The following is a 19,981-nucleotide window of genomic DNA, read 5'->3' as shown; positions in this document are numbered from 1 at the left end:
TGATTCGCTATGACCATGGTTCGATGTTTGGGGTATTAAGGTAAGTTTTAGGCATGCTGAACACCACAGTCACTCCCAAGCACATGTTGGCCGTGTCTCGAATGAATATAGTTGGCCAGGCTATATTGATCCTAGACACGACTACATAACTGCCCAGGTTTAACCGCAACATACAACACCCATTTACTTATGTTTTGTTCTACTTGTAGTTACGGATCTCAACGGTTAGGTATACTTGTATACTTTTGAAAATACTTATACTTTGAAGTATACTTTTAGTTCAGAGCACTTAGGCCCCTTAGTGTTTATAGTTTTATACCATGTAAGGTTTGGTATACTTTATTCACTATAAACAAGGGCTCTGATACCAATCTGTCACACCCCGAAACCCAAGGCGGAAATGTTTCCGAGGTGGAATCCATGTTGAGTATCAAATCCAATGTACATAGTAAGCAAAGTAAACAACCATTACATTACATACTGAAATTTACATTTATTATAGAGTAAAAGTATTACAGGTGTGATACATATGTATATATATATATATATATATATATATATATATATATATATATATATATATATATATATATATATATATATATATATATATATATATATATAGACAAAAGTAAGACGTGTCTTCTACGCACTCCGCCTTCGCCAAAAGGATCATCGGGTAACTGTCTAATGCGGACCTGAGAATACAAGCAGTATGAAAATCAACATAAAGCTGTTGAGTTCATTAGCGGTTTTGTTTTTTGAAAATGTACAAGTTTCCTTTTGGTTTCTGAAAAAGTTACAAACCCAAGAAAATCCCATATTTTCTTATATGTAAAGTTTACTTATCTATTTTGTTACACGATTCTGGTTATGTATAATGGTTATCCCAGGAAAATCCCATATTTTCCTAAAAGTTGATTACCGATCCAAAATGTATTGTAAAAGATGTATACTGAAAACCTGGTTATCCTTGTAAAGTATATGTTAGTTTACCAATCCGAAATGTAATATAAAAGATGTATATTGAAATGTAATAGTTTTAACACGTATATAAAACTAATAAGTACAAAGTAAACTAGTTACTGAATCCATTATTACTAAATAGGAAATCTCTGTTATCCAAATTGTGAGTTCCATAACCATACGATAGACTAGATATGGCAATATGTAGTCCACATCACCTTATGACTTTCGTCACCCTTGAACCTTTCGGTTCGGATGTAGCTAGCAGCCGGGTGTGGGGTAGTCAGCCCCATATAGATCTATACACTCAAGTCACGCTCCCTATCTAAGAGATTTTGGTTACGGGTGCGGTCCTCCACTCGCGTATCTCCGTGGAGTGTTCTCCGAGGACGTGTCTCCAATTTATAGGAATAACAAATTTACCAGTAATAATCCAGAAAAATACTGTTACAAACAATGATCCTCCACTCGTGTATCTCTATGGAGTGTTACCGAGGACAAAACTGTGTACTAAGTTTCATGTTCAAAGATCAAATGTTATGCTTTTAACTTATAAAATGTGGAAATCCATTTGTGAAAATATAAAATACAACATTTTATAACGTTTTTCACAAATAATATGATAATGTGTTCTGCAAGTTCAAACGGTTATCTATTATGTTTGTCAGTGTTAAAAGCATATGTAGTATGAAACACAACACATATAAAACAAGTTTTGAGTACAAGTATTCCTTGTACTTTGCTTGTATTCTCCCCCTGAAAACAGTGAAAAACATTGAAAAAGGGTAGGGTATGAACTCACCAGGCGAGAAAACGTGACGGTTTGGATGCTAAGTGTCGGTTCGGGGCTTGATGACGTGTGAGGCTCGTATGTAATATGAAATGATATACAAAGGTATCTAATTAGACTTTGATTCACTAATTAGATATGATTATACACTCCAAACTTCGGAGCAAGTTCAATAGTTTTCGAATAGCTTCCGTCGAATTACGCTTGATAATAATTAATGGAGTGGCAAGCAAGAGCAGAAGGAGGAAATGCGAAAACACTTCAAATCAAGTGTTTGGAGTGACCCGGGTGACATCTACGGACGTATGGAACTTTGGATAATGTGTTTACTCTTTAAGTGTAAAATCCTCATGGAGTTTTCGGCCCCTAGACTAACTCCACATGAGTTCACGACCGTGAACTCATGGATGAGGTTTTTATGATGCTAAATGGTCAAATAACACTTGGGGAAGGTTGCTATGATTTAATCTAAGGCATAGGAGTGAGTTAAACCACCAAAGGAACCATCAAAGGGAGTTTACGGCCCTAAACTAGGATTTTACGGCCGTAAGCTCCTATTCCCTTTTTATATTGATGATTTGGTGGCCTTAGATCAATCATATGTGATTTAAACAAATTTTACAAGCCTTAGAATGGATTTAGGGCTTCATTTGACTAGTGTATATGAGTTTACGGCCCAAGAACCCATTCTTGGAAGGTTTACGGCTGTAAACTCTCAAAGGGATGGTTTTCATCATGCTTAAGGCCCCTAAATCGATTGTGGTTGGTTCTAGAATTTAATCCAAAGCTATTGGTGTGTTTAAGTGGCATTTAAACACTCAAATTTGAGTTTACTTCCCATGAAGATGAGTTTACAGCCCAAGCATGTTCTTGGGCATTAAACTCAAGTTTACTCCCCAAAAGTTAAGTTTAAGGTGTTCTAAGTCCGTTCCATTAAGCCATCTAGCCATATCTAAGCTCCAAAGGTGGATTGGAAGGGTTTTTGGGCTCCAAAACCCATTTTATATGAGTTCATGGCCTAGGACTGTTCTAGGGCCATAAACTCATGATAATGGTCCTATTCCATAGTTTGACCACGAATTTGGAAGCTAGAAAGGTTGTACAATAAGTTAGGAAGGTTACCTTGATGAAATGGAGCTTTAATTTGATGATTTTGGACCTTAAGTTTGGATTGAGGAGAGAGGTTAGAGAGAGAGTAGTGAGAGAGTGCAAAAGCTTCAAATGGAAGCTTAATCCACTTTAAATATGTTCCAAGTTCGGGACACGGTGGAATTTTACCCGATACCGACGTTAGACGTGGCTTTTGGTCGCAGCCGATTAAGTTGCCATAACCCGATATGGTCGATTCTAAAATTTTTCCGGTTACTAATATGGGGTGATTATATGAGTTCTAAACGCGCTAGGACACCCATTAAATCATAAAAGAAATCTCAAATTTATAACTTAATTTAATAATGTAACGGAAACGAATTTGAAAACGACGAGTTTATTAACGGAACGGGTTACAATAACGGAAAGAATTTCAGGTTGTCACAAATTTGAGTCTTGATCAAGTGGGAGATTGAAATATCTAGTATGCTCAAGAGTCATATTAAAGTGATATTGCTAAATAACATATGATACTAATGGTTCACACTAAAAACAACTTGATACAATTGATTATTTATTAGAAATTGATTTTAAGAAATATTCAATAAAAATCTTATAATTAAATTGGAAATTATTTATTTCATGGAAATAATAATTTTCATTAGCAATTAAGATAATATATATCATATGTTATGATTTATTAAGTCATGTACAACATTTTGGACTAGTTAAGCTTTTTGTCTTTTAGGAAAAGACAAAGTTTATATCTTATAAATTTTGAGTTTATAAAATGTAAACAAACTCTTCTTCTTTATGTAGTTTTCGAGATTTGCATAAAAAGAATAAGTGTATGACTTGTTTAATCATGCTTTAAAGGCATGGGAGACATGCTTATCACAATGGGGACAAGTTTGCTTAAAGTGCTAAGGACTAATGGTTAATACCTTTACTTTTTGAATATAAATAAGAGGCTTGCATTTGGCTAAGGGTGCTCACTCTTTTCTTTGATGAAAGGCTAAAAGTTGTTTCTTCTCCATCATTCTCTCTAGTTTTGGTTGGAAACTTGAAGTTACTTGCATATTCAAGCCTTCTTAAAGTTCATATTGGTTGTGAACTTAAAGCTTAAGGGTTTAAGAGTTTTAGACTAGCATCTACATCAGGTTGAGTCATTGTTGGTGTCTCAAAGGTTCCACATTCTTCATCAACTTCCAAGCCTCCCAAGAGGACCCAAAGAACTACAAAGGTTGTTATTTCTTCACCTCTTCTTTGGTTGGTGTTTTAATCTTTCTATAACTTGCAAGAAGATCCTTGTTGGGTATAAAATGTTTATGTTATTTCAAAAATTAAAGTTTTCCGTCGCCATATTTTTCTAGTTTATGAAACTATTTTTGAACTAAAACCCAACAAATCCTAGTTTTCTAGACCATATCAGGTGTTCGGGTCGTGCTTCAAATCCTAGATCGTTCATCAGACAAAAATAGGAAAATAGACCCTCACATAACCCTCGAAATGAACCTAGCTACTAACCCAAAATCTATGCCGCCGACAATGCTTCAAACCTTCAGACAAGATAACCTGGAGTCCTAAGCTCATTCTTCCCAAATCATAATTAAGTAAATAATAAAACTTTTTGCATGCGCTTCATTCTTGAAAACCATCTGAACTTGTTACCTGCTATCCTCGAATGTTAAACTCTGATATGAACCATTCTCCAAATATTTCCATCTGAAGAAGCAATTCTCCCCCACATGGAATTGGCTAAACTCTGACACTTTCATAACCATTCCAAATTCCTAATTCAATCCAATAACTCCACCACATGGCTCCTGACAATCATTACGGACATTGGCAATCATAAAGGAATCTGAATCCTTCAGCAAAACTTCAAAAGCTTCAGAATAACTACAACTCATAATGACAAAATCCAAAGAGTTCCAACACACAATTACAACCTTACAACATTAAGAATAGAGATATACATAATCTTCAAAACAAAAGAGAAATTGATCAAAAAATTAACTTTCAATAGATCGCCCAAGATTACAACTGAGACAACAAAAAAAGCAAGGCAGAAGAGATTCTGTTGACAGCAGTGAACACTACACCTAACTGAACTGGAGAACTGGTAACATAAACCCACGATTTGGGAGATCCAGTCGTACCATACCTTCCATCTGGAAACTGCCAATCTAATGGTGCCACATCTAAAACCATGTAATTTATTCATAGAGGTCAATATGCCTTAATATGGCCTGGCTGACTACATAAGAAAAATACCTTCAACTTTCCCTGGCTACAATCCCAATGAAAATGATGCTTCTGCTCGCACCTGAAACATCCATATATAGGCGTGCGACAAATACCCCGATGAATCTGACCACACTCCCCGTACAACCTATTGGTCTCTCAATCTGTTGCCTAAAAGCCCGCCACCTAAGCCTTCTTGGCTATTGCTGCAGATACATGAACCTGATCGTGCCTTCTCTTCCGTTGTTGGGTCTCCAACTCTAGCTCTCTCTCCCTAGCTACCTCTACCAAACTAGGAAGAGTCTTATGACTCGAGATACTCATGTGCTCTAGGATCTCCTCCTTCAACATGTCATGGTAGCGAGTCATCCTCATATCCTTGGAGTTTGCATATTGATGACAAAATATTACTCTCTCTCTATCTCTCTCTAAACTTGGTGGTGATCTCAACCACCGACTCTATAGTCTGTTCACGTGTGAAAAACTCATGTGCCACCTGTTAAACCTGCATGTTTGTTGTATAAGCTGATATGAGACATCTTAAAAGTTAAGAGGAAAAGAAACAATCAACCCTTTGTATAGATCACGAAAATGGTGTAACTTTTAGTAGGGCATAAATTTATGATGAACCAAAGGGCCTTTAGCCTAGCGGTAAGGAGTGACTCTCTCAAATGCGAGGTCATGGGCTCAAGTCTCACTTAGAGACATAGGTGGTGTTTAGGATTAGTTTATAAGTAAGATAGTTTGTTGTTTAAAAAAATGTATAATGAGACCCCATCTGTTAAAATAAAACAAAAACATCCACAACAAGATTCGAAATGAAGACATTACACCCAATGGTTCATTGTGTTAACTTGGTGATCAAGCTGCAAAGATGCAACTTATGTTGAGATTACCCAAATTTAATTTATAATATATAGGCATAATATATATATATATATATATATATATATATATATATATATATATACAGAGAGAGAGAGAGAGAGAGACAGCCAGGTTTAGGTGTTTAAAGTAATTATTGTGTTATTGTATGCATAAATGTGGGCCAATCATAATTAAATAATAATTTAAATACTTAAATAAATAAACAAGAGTATTATAGTAATTTGATAAATAGCTTCCACAAATAGTCCTGTAATCATGCTAGCATTCAATTTTTAACCTAATTTCTTTTCTTATATATAGCCGTCATCCATTTGTGAGGTGGTCGTCTCCGGTTGAAGACCCCTTCACGCCGATCATCCAATCACCGGCTATTAATCGTTGTTGATACCCAATCTCCTCCTTCGATTTCTGCCTTTGATTTCTTCCCTTTATCTTTATTGAGAAAACCCACGAACCTTCCCAATCTACATTGAATTTCCCCCAATCGTTTCTTGGTCGAACACTACCGTTGTTCCTTCTTCCTTCAACCTTGCAGATGTTAGTGACAAAGGAGAAAAACCCACGAAGGGCATGTCGGGATTAGTAGCTCCCCATCCCTTTTACTACCGACCAACCACTAATGGAACTTCCTCTCTCTCGTTGTGAACTTTCGAAGAAAAAGAAATCCAGTGGAGCCAGGCGGCAAAAATTGAAGGAGGCAGAAATCCATTAGGGCTCCCGGTGCTCGGAATAGTAGCAGCAGTTGCCGTTACTTTCTATGTCGTCAGCTTCTCCGAGCTTCGATAGGTAATCTCCATTCTCTCTCTTTCAATCGATTGATAATTTATCCGTTTACAATTTTGGTTGTTAGCTTATTGACCTCTAAAAGAAGAAAATGATAAGGGTTATCTTTCACTGAAGGGTATCAAACTATTTTCTTGAACACAAATCTGTTTTTTAGATCATAGGTTGCATAAATACTGATTCTGATAAATATGAACTTATATTTACTTAGATCTTCATCTGAATATTTTATCATGATAATTTATTTGCTAAAATCTTTTACGACATTGTATCTTAACTTCAAGGTCCAAGATTCATATATACACTATCTTCTTGTGTTCATTTTCATTAAATCCGATAGTAACCAAAATTTATTACCATTTTATGACATGGGAACCTCATAAAAGGACGCAAAAAGCAACGGATTGATGGACCTTTTGTGATGCCTCTTGTATTAATTTTAATTTTAAGTTGGATTATTAGTTTGATATTTCTTTGTGATTATCAGAAAAGGATCTGGAGGTTGGAACTTGGAACTGGTAAAGGAGCAAAGAAAAAGCAGGGACTGCAAGTTTTCGTATATTTGATATGCAGGGACTGCAAGTTTTCTGTTGGAATGGAATCATGAAATCTAATTATGTTGGAATGGAGTCATGAATTCTAATTCCGTTGGAATCTAAACTACAATTTGGTGTTGTTTCACAAAAGTTGATGCTTGAAGAACGGACCACAAAATTGAAAGTGATTCTAAGCAACATTATACTTTTAGAATGTATTAGTGTCGTTGTTAGATTTTGATGTTTTTTTTCCCGTTTTGAAAGTTTTTTTAGTTTTATTTTTTAACAATAAATGTAATTCTTAACAATTGTTATCCGTATTCTATAAGAAATAATGCATTTTTTGTTTTTTTTTCTTCAATTGATTGTTCAAAAATTTGTTATTCTACAAGAAGTTTTTAAAGTCATGATCAACAAATAGGTTAAAGAATATTTTTATTATTTATGGTTTAAAAATATTTTTATTTTTTAATATATTCATAAACATATTCTGTCAGAATCTCCGAATTAAAAAAAATTATAATTCATAAAATCGGATTTTTAAAATTAATAAAATCTATAATCCCTTGAAATATGCAATTTTCCTTTATTAAATCTATATTAGTTGACTCAAATACCCTTGTAATTAAATTAGACGATATTTTCAATTATATTTAATTCAATAATATATATTAATCATTTTCTTAAAATAAGCGACTCACATTTATGCATACAATAACACAATAATTACTTTGAATAGAATAACCTAAGCATATATATATATATATATATATATATATATATATATATGCACACATACATGCACACACACACACACACACATATATATATATATATATATATATATATATATATATATATATATACTAACACAAAAAAATGGAGTAATTGCATACAACCTATCAAGATGAGGCTGTATTTTTCATTTTAAACAAGCTGAATGAACACGAACAAGGGCTTATTCATATCCGCTTATTTAAGTTAGTAGAACAATTGAACGAGCATGAACGGATAAACAAATGATGTTTTTTGTTCATGTTTGTTCGTTTAAAAAATTATATTGTTTCATGTTCATTCGTTTATGTTCACGAACATGCTAAACGAACGAACAATAATGAACAAAGATAAGCAAACACAATCGAACATATATGAACATAAACGCACATATAATATATTAATGTAATAAAGAAATTGAACATAAGTGAATATAAATAAACTTAAACGAACTATGTACACGAACAACATAAACAAACGTTTATGAACATAAGTGAACGAATGAAACCATTGTTCATGTTCGTTCGTTTAACTAAACGAACGAAATTTTTTGTTCATGTTCATTCATTTATTAAATAAACGAACTTCCCTCTGAACGGTATTTCGAACATTCAGTTTGTTTACAACCCTAATTCAACATAAATGAATATAAATAAACTTATATTTATTTCTTATTTTTTTTATATTTTTAATAAATACATAATATTATTTTTTTCGTTTGGACAACCCTCGTGTTTTTTATTTATTATTTTTTTTGTTTTTATTATTTTTAGTAAATATATTATTATTATTATTATTATTATTATTAGTATTATTTATTTATTTATTTATTTGATGTCTCTTTAACTTTATCTTTAACAATAAAGAAATTGATTTGATTTTTTGTTTAATTATATTAATATATATATATATATATATATATATATATATATATATATATATATATATATATATATATAATACGATCGATCGATCGATTCAAATCAATCGAAAATTCCATATCTCATATCTTTGTCTAAATCATTATATATATCTACAACGATTGAATCATATGGTGAATTTTCAAACTGATCAAATTTGTTTTTTTTTTCTAGTTAGTTTGAATATATTAATACATTAAGATAATCTTCAAATGGACCAACTATGTATTTTATTTATTAGGTGTTAAGCACTAGTGGAAATCTAAATGAGTGGGTTGACAATTAGACACGAATTCTCGGATACGTAGTCATTACAAAGAGATCAAAAAGAAAAAGTGGATATGTTTCAAAAATCATTTTAGTTTGTGACCGGAGTTGTTTCGATAGAGGTACAAATATATCTGCCAGAAATATGGGGACACAAAAAAATTGTCCCTTTGAATTGGTCAGAAATTATTATAATACTTATGATTTTTGTACCTTAACTATTAAAAATGGTGAACATAGAGGACGAAAAATATCTTTTGAGTCAATTGATTTTTTTGGAGGAGACTTGATGTAGTGAAAGTTGTACCAATCACTCGATATGATGAATTAATTTCTGATGGTGAAGGAAACCTTTTAAAGAAAAGCTAGAATAATCGGTTAAACGATCTGAAGGCTAATTATCTTCAAAAAATGATGAATATATGGAAGTCATCACCTACTCTAGCTTCTGAGCCTTCTGTTTGTACAAATACTTATGGACGTCCACGAGCGAGTATAAAACCATTACAAGCAAAACCTCCGGTTCTGCTAACTCAAGATCCTCACAGATAGTTTTTCTACATATACACCAAATTATATGGGGTCTAATATGTTTGATTTAAACCAACAATTGGAACCGAAGAGGCACAACACGTATTTGTTTGGAGAATATTCAATGTTCAACTGGAACACGAACAAATGTATCAAAGATCCTACTTCAACCATGCATTAATGACACTATGGATTTCAAGCAATCGTTCTTGCTCTTGGGTTTAGTGACGACTATTGGTATCAAATTCTGACGGACTTATATAGAGAGTTATTGATGCACATTAATGACTACATAATGGTTTTTGAAAATGACTTAAATGTCATTAGTGAAGCGTTGAATTTCTATGGAACACCAGTTATTCAAAAATATTTGATGATTATGCCTGACACAGGTATTCTAATTGCTAATAAGTATGATGTTATTGTCATTTCGTAAGCAAACACAAATCATCAACATCTTCCCACTTTGGGGTGGTTCACAAGATTTCCTAAATCATTTAGTTATAAATATCGCCCTCCGTATTGGTTTCCATTATGTTAAGGTTGATTTACACGAGGGTCATCCAATGGCTAAGATTTCTTGGCTGTGGAATTCGCACAAATCATCACGCTCTACTAGATGACAGACATTGTATCACGCTTGAGTGAATGCTTACATTCCACCATATAGACCATTCAATAATCGTCATACTAAAAGACTTAGCGTATCAAATAATTCATAAAATGTAATATTTTAATTTGTTTAATAATAACATTCTATGCTTATTTTGTATCACGCTCGATTGAAAGGAAAATTTTAATTTCTTTAATGTTTAATATTTAATTTGTTTAATAATAACATTATATGTTTAATAATAACCTTGTAGTGAATCTTTAGAAATTGTTTATTTTTTGAGGGTGAAATTTAAATTCATAATTTTGTTTAAATATTTGTAATCATTAATTTCTAAGTGTCTATTAATTGCAAAATAAATTAATTCGTGGTTGATATCGTCCACATGATCAAACTCTTAAATTGACGAAAAGAATAGTATTAAGATCGTTTATTTAATAATATTTTATTTGTTTAATTATTTATTTACTTTATCAATAACAAAAACAAAAAAAAATATAAAATAATAAAAAACAACAAAAAGACAAAAAAAAAAATAACAAACAAATAATACTAAGATGGTTTATTTAATAATGTTTTATTTGTTTAATTATTTGTTAACTTTAACAATAACAAAACAAAAATAATAATAAAAAAAAAAAAGACAAAAAAACAAAAAAAAAAATACAAAAGAAAAAGTTAACAAAACAGTAGTATTAAGATGGTTTATTTAATAAATTTTTATTTATTTTATTATTCGTTTACCTTAATAATAACATAAAAAAACAAAATAAAATAATAATAAAATAAAAAGAACAACAAAAAGACTGAAAACAAGAGGGATAAAAAGAAGAATTAAAGGAGGTGCATATAGAAAACCATTAAAATAAAATCGATATAAATTAAAAATTTTAAACAAATCGGATCAATCAGCTACCTCGTATTTAAATATTACTTGCGTTATACCTCGTATCTGTAAGTCGCCATTCTTTATTTTAAAATACAAGAGCTGTTGACTATAGAGAGCAAGATATATTTAAATATTACATGCGTTGAATATTTGTCTAGAAAGAGTTTGCAAGTCGCCATTGTTTCCTGTACCTTGATTCCCAAGATCATATCCCTAATTTTCTGTATACACCATAAGGTAATCACAGAGATTAAACAACCTGCAATCTATACAGGATGCATGCCATAAACGCAGTACATGTGATACGAATGGTGACAAATGCCAGTAGCAATTCGATGTTAGGAGCAGAGATTGAATTCGGATCTGCGATGTTCTACGTTTACGTTGGCATCTCGTGTTTTCTAGTCATATTTGCCGGGATCATGTCCGGCCTTACCTTAGGATTGATGTCTCTTGGTCTCGTCGAGCTCGAAATCCTCCAGCGCAGTGGCACTCCGGTCGAGAAAAAACAAGCAGGTTTTTGATCTATTACTTAGCACTTAAGTCTTCAACTTCTTGACGCTTTTTTTGAATTTATGGTTTCCTTGTTCCAATTTCTTGACGCTTTTTTTGAGTTTACAATTCTATTTGGGGATCCAATTTGTATACGGATTCAATTTGAATTGTAAAAGAAGGTTTTGAAATCTCTATGGTTCTATTCAAATATGATTTGAGGTATCTGACCATTTTCAATTTCAAGTCAAGGACTTTAGTCGAGAAGAGAAGCATCTACATTTTTTTTTAAAAAAAAAAGCATTGATGATCTTTTCTTTTGGATTGCCAAAAAATGTAAAACCTGTCTCCTCACATGACAATGGTATTCATTGACCTCTCATCTTGGCTTTGTGCGACATTATTTTCTTCAGCTATCATTTTTCCAGTGGTTCAGAAACAGCACCAACTTCTTGTAACGTTGCTTTTATGCAATGCAGCTTCCATGGAGGTAGTCATACATTTAAATGATTAATATTTTAATATGCATAATTTTTTTTCATAAAGTTTGTTATTAACTAGCACTCTATTTTTCACAACATCATTTTTGATGTACGTCAATCAGGCGCTGCCAATATATTTGGACAAGATTTTCAATCAAGTTGTTGCGATAGTTCTTTCGGTAACTTTTGTGCTGTTTTTTGGAGAGGTAACTTTTGTTTCAATATAAGAATGTCTTTTTTTTTTTTGTTCTTCATGAATCATTTATATGCATGACTTTTTGTACCATTTATTTGTCATTGGCATGACAGGTGATTCCACAAGCAGTGTGTACCAGATATGGACTGGCTATAGGTTCTAGTTTTATCTGGCTTGTGCGTTTTTTGATGATAATTTGCTATCCTATTGCTTACCCTATAAGCAAGGTAAATTTTATTATGGGAGATTTAGGGTTACTAATATCTTCATTAAAAAAATTGTAGTTTGAAAAATCTATCTGATTTGGGTGCCTCTATGCCTTCATAAGAAGTAAATTGGAAGTAGAATGTTGTAACAAAGAATAACCAGGAATCCTCCCTCTCTCTAAAAAATATTTTTCCATAATGTCATGTAACTAACCTCTCTCCTCTAAAAAACTGCTCTTCTCATATTTCCTGTTTTGCCCTTCTAGAATATATATACATGTGGTAGCCTTGGTTAAGGCACATGCTGGACCATAATAAGATACATTCTAGTTTTATTAAAATATTAAAGCTTATGTTTTAAAGTGTTTTGTGATTCCAGATTCTTGATTTGTTATTGGGACATAATGATGCTTTGTTTAGAAGAGCCCAGTTGAAAGCCCTTGTTTCCATCCATGGCCAAGAGGTTATTTCTAATCTTTTAAGCATGTAGCATATAATTTTTTTTTACTATTATTTTTTTTTAATTTTTATTTTTTATGAAACTTTGTGTATAAATATCCTGATTTGTAGGCAGGTAAAGGAGGTGAACTAACTCATGATGAGACCACAATTATCACTGGAGCACTTGATTTAACCGAAAAGGTATCAAATAAAATAAACTTACAATTTATAACTTAGTTTGATTGTTGATTGTTGTTTTGTACAAAATACGCTATCTGGATTATGACTTACTTATATTCTTTTATAACATGACATTCGATTGTTGTTCAATGTTATACTGTTATCCTTCATGTGAATGTCCATGCATTTGGTTTTTCTTTTTCTTCACTTTCTCATCAATGATGGAGAATTTCTCAAAGTAATCACTGATTTGTCTGATCAGACTGCAGAGGAGGCTATGACACCAATCGAGTCAACTTTTTCCTTGGATGTGAATTCAAACTTAGATTGGTGAGTATTGTTCATGTACACGATTATATTTGTTTCTTATCAGTTATCATTTGGTCTTCTTTTGACAATTATTAAGCTTGCACTTATGGTCTGATTATTTTTTCTTTTCAATATGTCAGGGAAACAATGGGAAAGATTCTTGCACGAGGTCATAGTAGAGTTCCTGTATACTCTGGAAACCCAAGAAATGTTATTGGACTTCTATTGGTAAGTAATTGCCACTCTAGTTTAATTATGGGTTAGAAAATCTATCAAACTACAACAATGTCATTTCTATACAAAGCAACTTTCACTGCTAGGTTTTGATAGAATTTACACAGTCTTAATGTCCTAATAAAAACAATGCTATACTGGATGGGCTTTTGACAGTATATGTTTTTATAAGCATGGAAAATATAAAAGTATAATGTTGTTATTAGAAATAAATGAAACTTGGGTGCATCTCCTAATTCCATCCTTGTTGAGATGCATGTAGGTTAAAAGTCTTCTTACTATTCGAGCAGAAACTGAGACTCCAGTAAGTGCGGTTTCCATTAGAAGAATTCCAAGGTTTGCTGTTTTCTCTTTTGTTTTCCCTCTTTGATCTTAGAAAAAAACACCGGCTAAATGCATGAAATAACATTACACATTCAGTTATTTATGTATCATAGCATCTTGCTTTCATTCCTTTGTATTTTAGTATTGTACTTTGAAACTACACCCCGTTATACCATTATATATTTTTATCAAACAATGAATCACTATATTCTTTTTTCACAGGGTTCCAGCTGACATGCCACTATATGACATATTGAATGAGTTCCAAAAGGGAAGCAGTCATATGGCAGCTGTAGTCAAACCTAAAGGGAATAACCAAAAGCATCCGACACTTGAAGAAAAATCAAAAAAGAATGATAATGTAACAATTGATGTGGAACCACGAGTTTTTGCTAAGCAAGAGGATGCTACAACAAGTGTAGTACCTTATTTAACTGAGGACATTGAAGAAGGTGAAGTGATTGGTATAATCACTTTAGAAGATGTATTTGAGGAACTTCTTCAGGTACGTTTGGTTCCTTGTGTAGTCTGTTTCTAAAACAAATTTTAGAAGGGTTAAATGCAAAAAATCACAACGTACTTTCATTTGTTTTTTTGGTAAATCAACTTCTTAATTCGTAAGATTGCTTAATTAGATATTACTTTCATTTCTTCCTATTACAACGATTATAGCAATGCCAGCAAAGTATGATGCAGTTTCTACTAATGTACTAATAAGGAAAAAATGAAATGTAGAATGCTAGAGTTGGGTAGGTTTTTCAAAGTACAATGCCATGATAAGAAAAAAGTTGAAACTATGATGTTGTAATGGAAATAATTTACTATTTCTTGCATTTAGCCTACATTAAAATTAGACCCTCTTCAATGCGGCCGAAAGTATCATGATCTACCTGCTTTTTAAATTTTAAATACATGATATTTTTTTCAATCAATGCAGGAGGAGATTGTAGATGAGACTGATGAATTCGTTGATGTGCATAAAAGGTACATTCGATTTATAAAGTTATTCTGTTTTATATGAAAAAAAAACAACTAATATTTGCTTTCCACAGGATACGTGTAGTAGCAGCTGCAGCTGCTTCCTATGTAGCACGTGCTCCCTCATTTCGGAGATCATCTACTATTTCCGTAAGAAATCATTTTCTTTGGTATAATATAAAATTATAGATTGTCAATAAAAATAATAATAGTAAGAGTTATTTGCAAGTTATAACAACGTTCTTTCATTGATTTGTCATTTGTTTATTATAGAATTAAAGTTCCATTTCTTCAAAATGCACCTTAAGTTCATTTTTTCCATTGCAGCATCCATCTTTGAAAAATCGATAATTGGGTCTATTTTGCAAAGCATAATCTTCCAATAACTTTTTTTTAAGTAAAGTGATATAGTTGGGAGTATTTTTCAGAGTACAATGCCTAAATGTGACAAATTAGAAGTACGATCTTGTAATAGAATGAAATGAAAGTAGAATGCTACAATAAACAAATAAGTGGATGTACATTGCTATTTCTTAAATTAAGCCCTAATCTTTTTCTATACATACATTCTTATGTATTAATATTCTCGCTTTTAGTTATACTCGAATTTGATGATATTGTTCTTGTTAAATACATCAGGGAGCCCAAAATAAGAAAGGGCAAACTCCAAAGAAGCTCGACGAGGGTGATTCAACTTCATCAAAGTTGCAAAGGGCTCTCGTGGAGCCTTTGCTTCGAAAGGAGACATAAAAGGGCCAATTCCTCAAATCCACTTAAAAGACAGTTCTTGTGTGTTTGTGTGTGTGGACGTATTTCTTTACAGGGTTAACATTACTGTTGCCGAATCAAATATTTGTTGTTTGTTTTTGCGTGCGTGTGTCTATTCTTTGGCACTAAACTTGTTGCTATCTTGTTCATTGTATCATTTGTTCCGGATCTAGGCGCACAGGCTAAATTGGCATCCTATGTGGCAGATTGGACACATCTTAAAACTATGTGGCGTTGCATGGCCTCCATACAAATAGTTATTTTCTTTTTTAATTTTTATATTCTTAATAACAAGCTTTTATATATATATATATATATATATATATATATATATATATATATATATATATATATATATATATATACACACAAAGATTTCTTCAAATTGGTTCACTAAGGCAATTTAGTATACTTACCACTATCGCAAATGTGTGGGAGTGTCATGTCATTGCAAGCATAGCATTTTGTTTTAAATTTCAAACCTCCAAGGCATTCATTTGTTATTCTAATTGCATTTCTACAATTTCTTATTTCCCCAAAATCATTATTCTAGCCTAGGGATGAGCATCTAGACCGAGGAACTGGTACCGGAATCGGATAGAACCGATTCAAAGAAAGCGGCTTCTAGTTTGTGTTGAAGAAATTCGTAGTCTAGTGTTATCAATCATTTTGGTGAAAATGTTGATCGACATGTCTAACTACAAGACAACAAGGCTGGAATAGGGATGAGCAAAGGAACCGACCAGGCTAGAACCGGCCCGAACCGGACCCGACCCGAGAAACGAATTCGGCAGAGATTAAGAACCGAACTGGACCGTCGGTTCTACCGGTTCCCAGTTCTTGCTGTGTCTTCGATAATGGAACCGATCCTCAAGAAATAGCAATATACAGTTTCGGTTTTTCCCGATTTTGCCGGTTCCTATCGGTTCCCGGTTCCAAAAATCCACAAGAATATCGTCCCGTGTATATTGCTATTTCTTGAGGATCGGTTCCATTATCGAAGACACAGCAAGAACCGGGAACCGGTAGAACCGACGGTCCAGTTCGGTTCTTAATCTCTGCCGAATTCGTTTCTCGGGTCGGGTCCGGTTCGGGCCGGTTCTAGCCTGGTCGGTTCCTTTGCTCATCCCTATTCCAGCCTTGTTGTCTTGTAGTTAGACATGTCGATCAACATTTTCACCAAAATGATTGATAACACTAGACTACGAATTTCTTCAACACAAACTAGAAGCCGCTTTCTTTGCTATGTTTCTTGCGATTGGTTGACTTAAAGGTTGATCATCTTCAATGTCCAATGGCTCTTTTTTGATGTTAATGTTGTTGGATAAGGTGTCTAAGTCCATAACTTTATTTGGTATATACTTGACCCGACCCGGCATGGTCCATTTGGGTTGCACTTCAGCCAAACTATTTATGGTTAAACCTTTTGAAAAATGTATGTATATGATTTTTTAATATATTATAAGTTATAATATATTAATATGAAATCATATTATTTAATTAGTATTGATCATAAATTAATTTAGAATTAATTTGGTGATAAAAAAGGTGACTAATTAAATATGGGCTCTTGTATTTATATAAGTATGGGCTAATACTCATTTGGAATGGGCTTGGCATGCATGGGAGTCCATGGATAGTCCATGGAGCTTTTAACCCATGGATCCTCGGAAAGGAAGAGTCATGGGTATTAGGTTTTACATGGATGTAACCCTAATCGTCCACACTATATAAATGAGCCTGTGATGCTTGAAATTACACTAGTTGTGTGTGTTAGAAGTGGTGGCCGATTTCCATAAGCAAGCATACACTCTCATAAGGTTTTTTCAAGTTTGTGGTGATTTGTAATTTCCATTTGAGACAGTCACATTATTGGTGCTAGGCTCTCAAACTCCAAGGAATCAACTCACTAATTGAAAGGTATGTAACTCTTCTAGCCATTATGTTTAATGTTCCCCATGCCATGCTAGATAGGTTATGAACCTTGGAAAAATCAAAGTTACATGTATTCTTAGTAAAACATAGATCTAAGGTTTTAGGGTTGCATGAATACCTTATGAGTGTTAGTTTGCTCAAAACCGACCATTGGTATCAGAGCCTAGGATTGTTTTCTTGAATACTTGATGCAAACTGTTGAAAAGTCGTAAAATTGAGTTGTCTTGACAATGGACTCGCCGAGTCCATGGTTGGACTCGACGAGTCCAAGTGTAAATTCATCCTACTCGTCGAGTAGGTTCGTGCACTCGACGAGTAGGAGACACAGAATGGAGTTTTTCGACTTTTGCTGTTGGAAATGGACTAGAAACATTACCCTAAACTGTTTTGATGTTTTAAAACATGTTTTAGATGGTGTAATGGTTGTTCTAATCCATTCACAATGGCTAATATCAAAATTCCATGTTTATATGTGTTCATATGTTCTTGAAATTTTGATATGGATATTCATGTTCTTATGAGTTATTGTTAGATCATAGGAATTACTTGCTAAATTGTTTAATGATTAATTCTTGATCAATTATGTGTTTTAATGGAATCCATAATTTGTCCTCAAGTTATGGATTTCCAAAGGTCACCTCTTTTAATGAACATTTAAACACATAAGTTACATAAAAACAAAGAGTCTTCACTTTTATGAACCCCTAACTCATAAGTTATGAAATGAAAAGTTTTGAAGAGTTTCAGAACTTGCCCTCAAGTTTTGGAATTTATAAAGACACACACACTTTAAATTCCAACCCCTAGGATTTTAAAAGCTAAAATTCAACCCTTATAGTATTATAAGATTAATGGTTAATATTTATATATATGTATAAGATAAAGTCGTTTTACCGTTAGTAGGCCTCATTCACGAAGCCGACCTATAAAGGGGGGGGGGGGTATAAAGTTATTGCCTATAAAATGGTAGCTTAATGGGTGTCCACTCTCACCCACCGCTTCCTTGATCGGTGGAGGGTCGTTAGCCGAACGGGTAGGACAATGACTTTAATTCTCATTAAAAGTATAATGATTATTATAAAGTAACAAAATGTTTTAGTAATTCCTAATCTTAGCTACTTTAGGAAAATGTGAATATCGTGCTAACCCATGAAATTCACACTTTGTACCTTACCAAGTCGTTGGTGGAGCGTGTGTGGTTAACCGGCACACTAACTTGGACTAGTAGGGATAACAAAGGGTGACTTAATGTTTATCATAGATCGGTGGATCGTGTGTGGTTAACCGGCACATCGATTAGGTGATAATATTAAGGGTACCAAGTGACTTTGCATGGTTATTCACACCTTGTTTTGTGATCCTCGGCATCCCAATCACAAAACTTGAAGGGCACACTTGAGATTGAAACATACCATTGAAAAGTTCAACGAATCTCAAAAGAATCTTGGAGTTTCAAACCCAATTAAACCTAATAATTCATTTCGTTTTCATGGTGGAAATTGGTTAATCGTCATTCACCTACCTTCAAATATATTATAGCTTAGATTACGGCATCCCTCATCTAAGTTATAACATATTGTGTTGGGTCCTAGCCTTAATATTACATTTGGGTGTCTTAATAAGGACTCTATATATCTAATCTAAACTTGTCTTTCTTCTTTTCAGATGTCTTCCAACAATGCTTCAGGTTGTAACCCTACTGGCTCCTTCTCTCTCATGAACCTTTGTGGGAGAGTCATCTTCGATGGTTCCAACTTTATGGATTGGATCTTGATTATCAGGACGGTCACTCGTTACGAGGACAAGGAATATGTCCTTGACAAGGAGCTTAAGGATCTTGAGCCTACTGCAACTCCTGAGGAGGAAGCACATGAAAGAGATGCTACAAAAGTTGCATGCATCATGATGGCCACTATGACAGCTGAGCTCCAAAAGTCATATGAGGACTACTATCCTTTTGAGATGCACCAGGATTTCATAGACCGCTACCATCACAGTGCTCGTCAAGAGCGATATGAAATCATCTCCTCCAAGATAACAACCCAAATGAAGGATGGTGAACTCATCACGGGCCACATGTAGAAAATGCAAAGGTATGTGGGCCGCTTGCAGAAATTGAATGTAAACTTCCCTGAGGAGTTGG

General features: G+C 33.3%; 1 protein-coding gene across 1 annotated transcript; it reads left to right on the top strand.

The window, feature by feature from the left end:
- Positions 1-11,463: 11,463 nt before the first annotated feature.
- LOC145100682 (DUF21 domain-containing protein At4g14240-like) lies at positions 11,464-16,176 on the top strand. The gene is made up of 13 exons (XM_079037861.1): positions 11,464-11,809; positions 12,199-12,275; positions 12,390-12,473; positions 12,577-12,690; positions 13,049-13,132; positions 13,240-13,311; positions 13,553-13,620; positions 13,740-13,827; positions 14,096-14,169; positions 14,380-14,662; positions 15,095-15,141; positions 15,210-15,285; positions 15,775-16,176. The coding sequence occupies exons 1-13, from the start codon at positions 11,569-11,571 to the stop codon at positions 15,883-15,885; spliced, it is 1,419 nt and encodes a 472-aa protein (XP_078893987.1). The 5' UTR covers positions 11,464-11,568; the 3' UTR covers positions 15,886-16,176.
- The last annotated feature ends 3,805 nt before the right edge of the window (positions 16,177-19,981 follow it).

Source organism: Lactuca serriola, chromosome 4, assembly GCF_051521515.1.
Source record: "Lactuca serriola cultivar US96UC23 chromosome 4, Lser_US96UC23_V15, whole genome shotgun sequence".
Taxonomy (NCBI): Eukaryota; Viridiplantae; Streptophyta; class Magnoliopsida; order Asterales; family Asteraceae; genus Lactuca; species Lactuca serriola.
The sequence above is the reverse complement of the archived record's forward strand: the minus strand, read 5'-3'. Positions and strand labels throughout refer to the sequence as shown.

What these genes read in the sequence shown, in the direction of transcription:
- LOC145100682 (XM_079037861.1), top strand. Translation starts at nt 11,569, where the DNA reads ATGCATGCCATAAACGCAGTACATGTGATACGAATGGTGACAAATGCC. An exon ending in TTGCTTACCCTATAAGCAAG is followed by an intron (nt 12,691 to 13,048) that starts GTAAATTTTATT and finishes TTGTGATTCCAG; the next exon opens with ATTCTTGATTTGTTATTGGG. An exon ending in CACTTGATTTAACCGAAAAG is followed by an intron (nt 13,312 to 13,552) that starts GTATCAAATAAA and finishes TTGTCTGATCAG; the next exon opens with ACTGCAGAGGAGGCTATGAC.